Raw genomic sequence first — 11,875 nt, 5'->3', positions numbered from 1 at the left:
ATATGATTTGGGTGCTGGGTGGTAGAAATGGAAACTTGTATGATGAACTCGGCTTTGTCTCGGGGCTCGGCCCTATGGCCGGTGGAGTTCGGCAAGTTTCTTTTAGGAGCAGAACTTGAGAGCTTGCTTGACGGACACCGCTTCGACCTGACCTGGTGATAGTCACCCGGCAATAGGTGGGGCCTAGTAAAGATCAAGCAGGTGCGTGGCAGCGATAGGGTTAGCGGCGTCGATAGGGTAGCGAGGAACAACCAGCTTGGTGCTATTGCAGTCATGGGTAATAGTGGCTAAAGGCCGCACGACGCACTTGACTTCGACCCGAGGCCTTCAGCCTTATGACGGGTGGAGGCGGTGCGGCATAGTAAAAGATAGAAGAGGGACTCATAAAGGTGGGCTCTAAGATCATAGTAAAAGATAGAAGAGGAACTCATATAAGGTGAACTATGGAAAAGAAAGGTATGAATAGGCTTGAATGGCTTTGTAGTATTTTTAGGAATTTTTTGGGAATTTTTGGGAGAAGAACGGCCGATGCGCAAATTCTTGTGTACACACAAGAGGAGTTTTTCTATTGGAGAAAATGAGGAGTGTATGGATAACATGATTTGAAATGAACAGTGGCAAAGGAAAGCATGGGTAGGTTTAGAATATCTCCTAGTATTTTTGAAGAATTTTGGAGAATTTTTGGAAAAAGAGAAGGGCTCTAAGTGAATGATTGTGTACATTAATTGAGTGGATCTAGCAAATTCACATAGGCTTGCACGTGAGGTGGGGTCTGGCCTCGGCACTTTGCCGTGGACCGGTGGATCCGGGCGGTGGAGTGGGGGCGCTGCTGTGTCATGGGTTCATGTGGACCAGGCGCACGCAATGGAAGAGGGGGGTGGACGACAACTGATGGCATCAGGCTTGCCCGGGCCCACGCGTCTGATGGTGGTGAACTGGCGGTTGGAACGGCCGCCTTTGCGTCAGCAGAGACAAGTTTAATTTTGCGTAATTTAAGTGGGACAAATAAACGAGTAACATACTTCCATAATTCTTACATATATATATATAAAAATTATGTTAATTACATCTCCGAAGAGAAACTCCTTATTAAGAATTCCAACATTAAAAAGGAAAATTACAGCATGTGGCAAACTATTACAACATCTAATAAAGATAAAAAAAAAGCCTTCAATCTTGGCGTCGATGTAGATTGTCTCCAGGTCGCCATACATTTATTTTGGAATGATGATGATGATATGATTCACGGCTTTGTGCATGTAGAGTGATAAGCTACATGTATGTACGTCAAGATTAAGAAATATTTATTTCTTTATCATTTACTTTCACTACTACTTAATCTAGAAAAGTTAAAATAATCAATAATTTAGAACGAAGGGAGTAGCACACAGGGCATCTTTTAGAGATCTCCTTTTCTTAGTATTTTTACTACGTGACATGTGTGCACGTAGTGTATCTTGCAGAAAGGTATTCTGTTCGCATACCCATTTGTTTGTTTTGGTCCCGGCATGCACGGAGCCTAACTGACGTTGCTTTTTATTTTGCTAGAGTGATTATCCCGGTCATTACGCATGGAGCCTTATCTGTTCCATAGCGTTTTGGGTCTGGTGGATGCTTGGCACGCATGTTTCTTTGTTGTTTGCGTACAACGGTCAGTGCACATTTAGGTATTCTGACTAATCTCGATTTATGCTGCCTCATGCATGATTATTGTACATTTATTTATTCTTTCATTTAACGACTAGCATGGTAGCATGTATGCGCGTATTGTATTTTTGGGGCATGCTACTGTGATTGCGTGCCCATTTAATTAGTGGACACATGTATGCAGCCTTCAAGCTACTTTATTCATCCGGCCAAAAGGAATTTTCTCCTGTGAGGCATGGAGTCTATTTGAGCCATGACGTTTCAGATTGTTTAGGTGCTTGGCGCACATTTCTTTAGCCTACAGCAGTTTGTGCATACATGGATGTGTCAATAATCATACGGTGCCTGTTTTAGTTGACGCGCGCTGTATGATATTGATATCAAACAAGGCTACATCTTTTAACTCCTTTCTTTTATATATGGGCATATAATGCGTTTTGAACAGGGCATCTGTTTGTATACTCGCACTCCTTTTTTTTGTGGCGGCATATTCGGAGCATAACCAATGCATATTACTTTATCTATTTGTTTCGCCGAACAGCTATAGGCATGCCATGCGCATGGAACTATTAGGCGAAGATGGAGTTGATGGAATTTTTCTTGGCATATAGCGCTTATACGTGTGAGACGGCATTGATGCACAATCACGGCCAATATATATGATCTTAGCAGCGATACGATACGCACGACCTCTATTTGTATTTGACATGAATGATGATGGAAAAAATATGCACGGCCTCAGTTTGTATCTTAGGGACCGAACCATCGTTTGTGGCTTGTATCCGCTAACTAGACCAAACCGTAGAGCTCATGCTAAATCACTTGTGCCAAGGCGATGAGTAACACGATTTTCCTAGACTCAATTTGTCATGGAGAGAACTGAGCCTAGACTCAATTTGTCCTGGAGAGAACTGAGCCTAGATGATAAAATAAACGTGCACGACCTCAATTTGTATTCATAGTAGGGACCGAGCCAACATTCATGACTTGTATCCACTAACTAGACCAAATCGTAGGGCTCATGCAAAGTATGATGGCAAGAACATGGATAATATAAGATGGAGCAAGATTGCACTTTTGGTTTGTATCGTGATGACCAAACCGATGGCTCGGAGAGACCGATGGAGTTTCTCACCTTCAAGCAGTGATTTCTTCCGGCGATGTTGATGGAGAGTGCAGCAGCCTTTGAGCCTTCTCTCCTCTTGTCGATGCCTTGGCGTCGATGCCCGCCGGCGCAGTATTTCTGCGGCCTGACGGTGCTTATCGATCGGCGTGGAGGGGCAGGAGCTTGGGTCGCTCTTGCAGCCTGACGGAGCCTTTGTTGACTGGCCGACGGATTGCTCTTGCCGGCAGCCTGACGGAGCTCTCCTGGTGTTGATCCGGCAGCCTGGCGGTGCTTCTGTGGATGATGATCGGGGCGCCTGACGGCGATTTTTTGGATGATGAGGCGGGGGCGCGTTCCTCTGCCGATGACTCTGTATTTATAGAGCCGAGGAACCAGACGATGGCTTGGGAGGTTTCGAGCGGCAGTCGCGCTGGAGCCGCGTTCGTGCGCGCAGAAAAAGCGACGTGCGTCTCGTGGAGAGTCGCCTGGACTCGGTCAGGCTGACGGGCGTTTTTGACGAGAGCCTCTTAGTTTCCATGACTGATTTGTGGACCCTGACGGTGAAGGATAAACCAGCTGGTTGGCCTAGGGTGCGTTGGTTTGTTGAATTTAATGGTTCATGGATAGAATGGTGCATTTTGGATGGAATCATCCCGCATAGGATGGTACACCCACATGTGTTTGGTTGCTTGTATATAAGATGTACAAGTTCATACATGTTCTTGTTTGGTTGGATGGATGTACAAGAAGGAGCGAGATTCCATTAAGATGATGCACAGTTCCATGAATCTTCAACCTCCTCGCTCTCCTATGTATCCTTCACCTCCAGAGGTTGAGATTCCATCAGTTGAGGCAAGAATTGAAGGATACATGTCATCCGGGTACTTTGATAAGTATTACAGCATGTTCTATCTGGACACTGGTGGTTCATCTTTGGCTCCTCCGCCTTTTCAGCCACACCCAGCAGGAGGATTCGATACATTTGTCTCATATCCGAGTGTTCATGAAGATCCTTATCCTTTTTATCCGACATCCGCCTTTGGGTCTTTTTCAAGAGCTTCATCTTCAGCAGCAGCTAGTGGTAGCATTCCGGGTGCTTCCTATGCAGCAGCTCCTCCACCTCCTTTGGATATGGTCGAGTTTGTAGTACAATCTATCTTTGGACCTCCTCCTCCTCCTCCATTCACTCAGGGTATGTTAGATAGCACTCTTGCTTCTCTCTCTGAAATCACAGTGCCGGATTCTACTTATCTTATCTCTCCTATTCATTGGATGCATGAAGGCACTCATTGGGAAGGGCACCCACCAGGAGAGGGTGGACATGGACATGAGGATCAGTGACTGCAGCTAAATCTTCTCCAGGCCTTTTATGGATGCTTGATGACAATATGGAGAAGAAGAGGATTAAAGCTTCATCTTCGGAACTTGGCATAGTAGAGCAGGTTTGACCGGTCAATAAGACCGGTCTGACTGATCTGTCAGTTGGCTAAGAAACTTCTCTGTAATAATTGGAATTTGAACCTTTGTGGACTTGAGAACTTGTAATGTGTGCTAATGTGTGTGTAGACCTTACTTATGCTCTTAAGTGACTTTGTGATAATTTGATATGCATGATTGGATGATGAATGTTTTATGTGTGTGCTGACCGGTCTAGCCCATGATAGCACACATCCTCTTATCTCTTGTTGAGTGTTTTCATGTCATATGTATCATGGATTTTATTTGTTACACACACTTGTTGCACCCCACGAATTATAAGATATAGGGGGAGCTTCCATGTTCTTCTTGTCTATGTGTGTTGGTGTTTCGTACCGCCGATTAGTGATTATACCCGCGCTCTTCTCACTTCCGATGGCTAGCACACAAGACCCAAAGAATTATACTAGTTCGGGAATGTCTCTACGTCCAGGTTCGGCAGGAGTCATGTTCCTTGGATTGTATGCTCAGGGGCTTACAACGGGGTGCTTGCAAGTGGGTGTTCGTGCGAGCGAATGTTGTGTGTTGCAAGGGTGTGTGTGAGAGAGTCTATCTATCGAGAGAGAAGGCCCAGTTCCCTTTATATAGGTCAAGGATCGGGTGACAATGTTTTTAGAAGAGGAGGGGGTCCCCAACCTTAGAGGTCGGGGGCAATGCCGTGGACGAGATCTTCCTTGTCCTGTATTCTTGGCTTGGTCGTGGGCTTCGCACGCCCTTGTACGACAACTCCTGTGCGGCGTGGGCTGCCTACGCAAGGCCAGGCTTGCTCTGTGGCATGTTCCCATCCCGTCCGGCAACTCCATGACAGCAAATAGGGTGGAGGCCGTGACAGATGTTCGTGCAAGTAATGAGTGGGTTGACCTGAGCCTGAGCATGCCACTTGTTTCAGCTTTCCTCGACCTCCTTGGCAAGCTCACGGCCCTATCACACCGTCATCCGGTGCTGGGCCCCGCCCTCCTGCTGCCCCGTACATGGTCCACCACTGGGCCAGGCTCCTGATCTTGACGGGTCGTCCTGGCGAGGTCAGTGCTGACGTCGGGGGCGTGGGCTGGTACATCCACGTGTACTCTCCCCTGACGAGCCATCCTGGACGGTCGGAAGGGTGTTGCCACACCCTTAGACCTCCTGGCCAAAGGTCGGTGCCTCTTGACGGTCCTTATCACAAAAGTGAACCGTCAACTTATATACCAAACATTAAGAAAACCTTCACCAACATAGGCTTAGAGGTTTAATGCTAACTATTTCCACAAGCTTTGGTTAAGTATTGTATGCAGGGACCCATAGGTGAATAAAGAGAAGAAATGGGCTAAAGTAAAGAAGAAACACATCACTCAAACAAGCTCATACACCCGTGAGGGAAAGAAGGTCCACAAGCCAAATCAAAACAGTCCAAATCCACAAAGACCAAGGACAAAGCCCTCCAGGAGGCCCACCTGCCAAAGACGGTGGCTAACTAGGCCAGCCCAGAGGTACACGCACAGCGCACGAGCCTATCTGAGTCGGAGACCTCGCGGGCGCTGCGGACGGTGGTAGGGCCAGCAAGCAAGGCGCGCACACGATTTTTTCTTTGGACGAAACCAATTTGTATTTTATAAGTAGTGTTTATTTATGTATGCATGTAATAAATATAATAGTAAGTCACAAACAAAATAAATGATATTTACACAACTTTTTAATAAGACAAATGATCAAACGTTACCAGAAAAAGTCAACAACAAATAGAAATTTGGAACGGAGGTATTACATTAGTGTGACAGATTGAAAAATATGAATTACTATAGCATTCTCTAGCTAGATAATTCTTAAAAGCTTTTACTAGAATTTTAAGTACCATTTCTTTCCATCATCTTTGCCATGTATTTAGTTACTGAAAATGTTTCTATTATTTTCTTGCAATATTTTTAGAATGATTTTTTTTAATTTCGCGTAGCATCGCATGGACCATCACCTAGTCAGAAATAAATCCTGGGATCGAAGTCTGAACTGTAGATACACTGATGCGATTCTCACGAATCACAACAGCTACCACCGCATCTTGGATCATCACCTAGCCCTTGCACAGTTCAAGCCAGTAAACATCATCTCATCTTTGCCTGACGAACCCAGGTTATTTACAGGCAAACGGGCCTAAAATGCTGTATCAGAGACAGAGAGGGGATGCTCAAGAGCTTAACCAACACCACCAGGTAGTCAGGAACCACCAAAATGGCTGACGAACTGAAGCAGCTAGCAGCCGTCATGCAGCTAGGGCGGCGGTGCTTGCTATGAACAGCAGCGTCATATATTATAACAGCTTTTGTTTTGAACTGCAGTATCAACAAATAAATGTAAATTGAGGGAGTAGTACATTTAAATCAATAAATCATTAGATAGACATTACGTGGGATGCCAGGAACAAAAGAGAAAATGTGCATACAGAAAAATTTAAAACCAAATCATAACACATACAAACATGGTTCAACCAAAACATTTAGCCCACACAAGTTCACTAGTACATAATAAAGTACCTATATCTGCATACTGCAAGCAACATAATCCAGATAGTTGCATTACACATAATTTTCATAAATCAACTCAAGAAGTTCAATCTCCAATGTCTGCATCCAGATTCTTTGTACCATGTTTCAACAAACAGGTTGACGCTTCTTTGTCCTAGCCAGTTCTTCGCATGCACCTCAGATGGTTTACCCTGTTCAGTTTGTTTGATAGCTACTTTTCAGCTCGCTTCGCTTCTATCTGCATCAAAGAGAATAGCTCACGTTTTGAATGAGAAAAAAATTCTCTACAGCAAGAATTATTATTTTTATCCAACAAGAACAAGTCTCATGTTTATCAGTAACTAGCACAAAAAATAGAAAGAAACATAAAATCAAGAATAAATTATGCATGTTTGTTTTGGTCAAATATAATATTCTTAAAGTGAAAACCCAGAGGAACTTAGTTTCTGTCATAAACATAACTCAATACCATGTCCAATAAGAATGTATTTGGTTCCCTGCAGATGCCCCAGCCAGGCTATGTGGGTGCAGCTTTTGGGCATTTGGTTGCCTAGGGGAAGGTCTAAGCCTGTCCCATGGCATGCAAAAGTAGCCAGCGAGCCTGGCTCCCAGGAAACGATATTGAAATCCGTTTCTCCCAAGCTAGGCTCGTGAGATGCAGGGTATTAACATGCCAATGATGGTATTAGCAAATAATTATCATCTTTTAAGGCATATTAGTATATTTCAAAGTAGATTAAGAATTAATGATAAAAATAAGTATTGTACGGACGATTCAAGCAAAATAAAAATAATCTTAATATTTGTCTTTTTATTTCAATATAAGCTGTTTAGTATTGATTGACAGAACTCCACCACAGTTAAAGAAAACTGAGCTGTGACCTTGTTTACTTCCATAACAGTTTTGCTAACATTTTACAGGAAGGATCGCACACAAACAACAAAAATTCAGCTTAACACAAACTTATTTTTATTGGATTGACAGGATTTGTTTGATCAACTGATATACAACATCAACAACACTGTACAGAACAAGTCATATCAATAACCCTCCATTGAATCACACTGTCATCAAGCCATAGCTCCTGAATTAGATGCACTAACTTGCTAAGCTCTAGACCCGACTGAAACCAGAATGGTACCAACACAGTGATTCACTAGTTCTCATGGCAAGCATGGCATTCATACATATAGTCGCACATAAAAACATAAAGGGAACTTACCAGCATACAGAAGTTACCTTAATACTGCTCAGGTACCCCTGCAGATCTCACTTGTGCAGATGTTCGGGAACAAAATGGTGCTCTTCTGGACATCAAGCTCAGCCAATCCTCGCAATATTGCCTTCCTCACATCAATAGCAAATATCACTGCCAACTTGTCCATGTACCTGGGTCTGGTTTGAGAAAGCAAGTAAACGACATCATCATCCATGCTTAGGATGGGGCATGACACTGGAAGTTCCTTCCATGTTCGTGTGGTCTTGCTGCTCAGCATAGCCATGAGATCAGAAAGACATGGGTCACTAGCCTCCAAGTTGACGTCTTTAACGTCAATTACACAGTCACGGTGCCAGCCCTCCCCCAAACCAACCGGTATTGCCATGTTCCATGTTGTGGACTTCCAGCCATCACGGATGACCTGGGATTTCCTTGAGTTATTGCACACCCAGTCAGTGTGGGAAACAGGGGTGGCATTCAGCTCTTCTCGGTACAAGAATTCCAACTCTACATACTTGATCAAGTCTTTGTTTCGGCTGATAGTTACGTCCCGCAAATAGCTGGGGTTACAATGTCTGAAGAGGCGATCCCAGTCACCCCTTGCCGGCACTGGCAGTGGGACATCCTGGAGCAGTGGGCATTCCTTGAGCACGTCGCAAAAGAAGATGCCACGCCAGAGGTCCACCCAGGCGACCGTGCCATGCTCACCACCAATTGTGATGGTCTTCTCCGTCTCGTGGTACAGCCTGTCGACTGCTCGAGGTAAAGGGATAAGCTTGTCCCTCTCGAACTCATTCACTGACAACCGCTTGGAGATCCACCCTTTGGAATCTGAGGATCTGTACAGGTGGAGGTCGAAGTCCCACCTAATGAGCGCGCGGCCATCGTACAGGGGGAGCCTAACACAGAGAGCAGCAACGACATACCAAGCGCCGTCTTCGCGGCTAATGAGGGCAGTTGCGGAGTCGTCGAGCACCCTGGGGTGCGGGTTCGGTAGCAGATTTAGCCACTGGGCGCGCGGCCTGTAGACGAAGTAGTCCCAGTCCAATCCTCTGTTGATGCTGTTGGGGTCGATGGGAACGCGGAGGAGGACGAGATCTGCGTCGGTGGCGACAATCTTGGGCCCTATTTTGCGGAAGTCCAGGCCAGGGCAGTGGACACAAAAGTGGGAGAGAAGTGGCGGGCGGGCGGCGCGGAAGGTCACCTTGATAGGCAAGCCGCTGCTCGTGGTGCTCGCGGCGGTGGTGTTGTTGGGGAGGTCGGCGATGTAGCACCACCTGTCGAGGAGAACCAAGCCTGAGGCGGCGGCGGACTCGGGAAGAGAAGGTGGAACGCAGGAGGAGACGGTGGAGGCAGCCATGTCCGTGAAGGGCGAGGAAGCAGGGGAGGTGAACAGATCCAATCCAAGTAGAGGCAAGGGGATCGGATGGGATGGCAGCAGGCGGCGAGATTTGGGACGAAATTTGGGGCTAGGGACCTAGGGTTCACCTTTGGGATTGACAAAATTGGTTCTAGCTCCGGAAGATAACTGATTTTCGAAAAATACCATTAAAACATCTTATCTCGATAAAATACCATCAAAAGATACAAACATTATCTAAAACTAGCAAATATGCCTATATGTTGCTACGGCTACATGAAAACTACATCAATATATTACCATACTATATAATTTGGTCTTTATGTAGCTAATCATGTTTTAATATGACTCTAATCATGTTTTAATATAACTTAATATGTACTTTTGATGTTATATTTGGATAATTTATAAAAGAGTCGTAGCTATAGTTGAGTTTTATTAGGTTGAGAATCGGAATAGCTGTAGTTGAGAGTTCTAAGAGTAATATCTATTTAGATGTTTGCAAATTAATTAATTAATGTATGGACTTACCCGTGCATTGCTATGGGCATTGGATAATTTTTTTAGTTTTGGCTTTACTTTAAATAACATAATTGTAGAAAATTTGAATTTACTTTTTTTATATTACCCTGAATCTATATTTTTTTATTATTTACATTCTGCGTTATTTTATTCATAATTATTCAAACGTAGAAGTCTTATTTAAATTGAATTTATCCTTTTTTTTTTCTTTATGTCATCACCTTGGGTCTGATTCACAGCCCAGGTAGGGCACTCGAGTACCATTTAAATTTCTTTAAAAATAGATTTTTTTTCATGTTATATGATTAAAAACGATATATACATTAAATCACCATGCCTACAGGCTAATATGCCCCTCATCATGTACTCTTCAGTGACCTGTTACAGACAAAAAAGTAGGTTATTCAGATACGGGCTCAAACAATATGTTAGGTAATTAGTCAGAAGATGGAACAGCAGAATTACATATTGACAAGTTGTTTAGTAGATTCATCAACATCTTCACAAATGTATGTTCTTGAGGTGTCCCCATGATATCCTGGAGCAACACTCCATGTCACTTTACAAAGCGAGAAGATTAGCAATGACCATATTGACCACATTAGAACAGAGCGATGACAAGGAAAGGAACATGGTGGCTGATAAGGAAAAGAATATTGTAGCACATACGTTCAAGTAGACGGTAACATCAATTTTGATAATGTCTCCATCCTGCATAGTCAGTCGAAGCAAGCATAACTGTTCAGCTCAAAATTAAGTTCAGCAATTGTACCAGCTGACACATCTTGTTTCAGAGCTAGTTTGTAATTGTTATAATGCAATCTAGCTACTTACGAGAATATTTACTAACTATAGTATGTTATTCTGCTTCTATGGCTCAACAAGAAATGCATCTGATTAACTGCTACACTTGAAGCAATTCAAAGCCAAAACAATCGATCAACCTGTAGCTCGCGAGAATCAGGGATTCCATGACAGGTGCACTCGTTCACTGCGTGCAGACACTGTTCGGAAACCCACCATTCCAAGGGGAGAAGGGTAGGCGCCTGCGTCGATGATCATCTGATGCACAGCTCTGTCAATCTCATCCATCATCACAACCGGCTCCGTAGAATAAAGAAAAACACATCAGCCACAAATTTCTCCACAGAGACCGAATCAGATCTGCAAAATACTCACTACTCACTTTGACCAGTATTCTGCATACTACAGAACCCCATCGACACCAAGACCCTCGTCCATGCACAGTACCGCTATTGCCTCCTGCTCCGATCCAACGCTGCTGCCACGGCCCGCATACGCTACCTTTACATCGTCATCAACCTCGGCTGGGAATGAGCCGCCGTGCCGCTGGTGAGAGATGGAGGAAGGGACGAGCGGGCCTCGGAAGGGAGAGAGGGACCGAAGAAGGTCGGGCAGCGCAGTCGGGGCGGCATGGGACGTGGAGGGGCGCGATGGGGGGTGGCATAGGATGTGGAGGGCGGCGACAAGGGGCACCGCGGGGACCCGGGGCGACAGGGTCGAGCGGCGACAAGGCGAGGAGGGGACGAAAAGGAGAAGCGTTTTCCCCTTTAACCCCCTTCCTTCCCTCCTTTTTCCACCCGAGCCCCCCATTTGTTCAGCATTTGGATTGCGGGTTGATTACGAAAAAGTTAAGAGTTTTTTTGCAAAATGACCATGCCGGTTGAAAGAAATTGACGGTTGGAAGAAATATTCTCTCTTTACTATTAGGTATAGATTACCAATCCGTTGCATATTGTGTGCTTGGAACTCATTTTCCAAGTGACGAACGTAAACGGACTTGAAATGACATTTCTACCCTTCTCTTGTCCAGGGCTCCCAGTCGCAGATCCTCTATGGAGCGAGCACACGCTGCTAGGACGAGCGAAGGCGGAGCCTGCGCGACGTGCGGGGCAGCGCGGAAGCTGCGGCGCGGCCGCGCGGGCCGCTGGAGCCGCAATCCGTCGCCGTATTAGGTGCCATATGTGCTACCCTGGGGACGCACTCCGGCATTCGAGCCGCACGCCGCCGTCGCTCGCTTCGCGCG

At 45.2% G+C, this 11,875-nt stretch overlaps 1 protein-coding gene across 2 annotated transcripts; it reads right to left on the bottom strand.

Moving 5' to 3' along the window:
• Positions 1 to 6,625: 6,625 nt before the first annotated feature.
• LOC117842479 (uncharacterized) lies at positions 6,626 to 9,529 on the bottom strand. Of its 2 annotated transcripts, none has more exons than XM_034722946.2 (2): positions 7,967 to 9,529; positions 6,626 to 6,964 (listed from the first exon to the last, which is right to left on the bottom strand). In XM_034722946.2, the coding sequence occupies exon 1, from the start codon at positions 9,304 to 9,306 to the stop codon at positions 7,978 to 7,980; it is 1,329 nt and encodes a 442-aa protein (XP_034578837.1). In that variant the 5' UTR covers positions 9,307 to 9,529; the 3' UTR covers positions 6,626 to 6,964; positions 7,967 to 7,977. The 2 variants fall into 2 exon arrangements, with proteins under 2 accessions (XP_034578837.1, XP_034578836.1); XM_034722945.2 differs by having other exon boundaries at positions 7,950 to 9,525.
• Positions 9,530 to 11,875: the final 2,346 nt, after the last annotated feature.

This window comes from Setaria viridis, chromosome 2 (genome assembly GCF_005286985.2).
Source record: "Setaria viridis chromosome 2, Setaria_viridis_v4.0, whole genome shotgun sequence".
Taxonomy (NCBI): Eukaryota; Viridiplantae; Streptophyta; class Magnoliopsida; order Poales; family Poaceae; genus Setaria; species Setaria viridis.
Note: the sequence above shows the minus strand (reverse complement) of the source record. Positions and strands in the feature narration are given on the sequence as shown.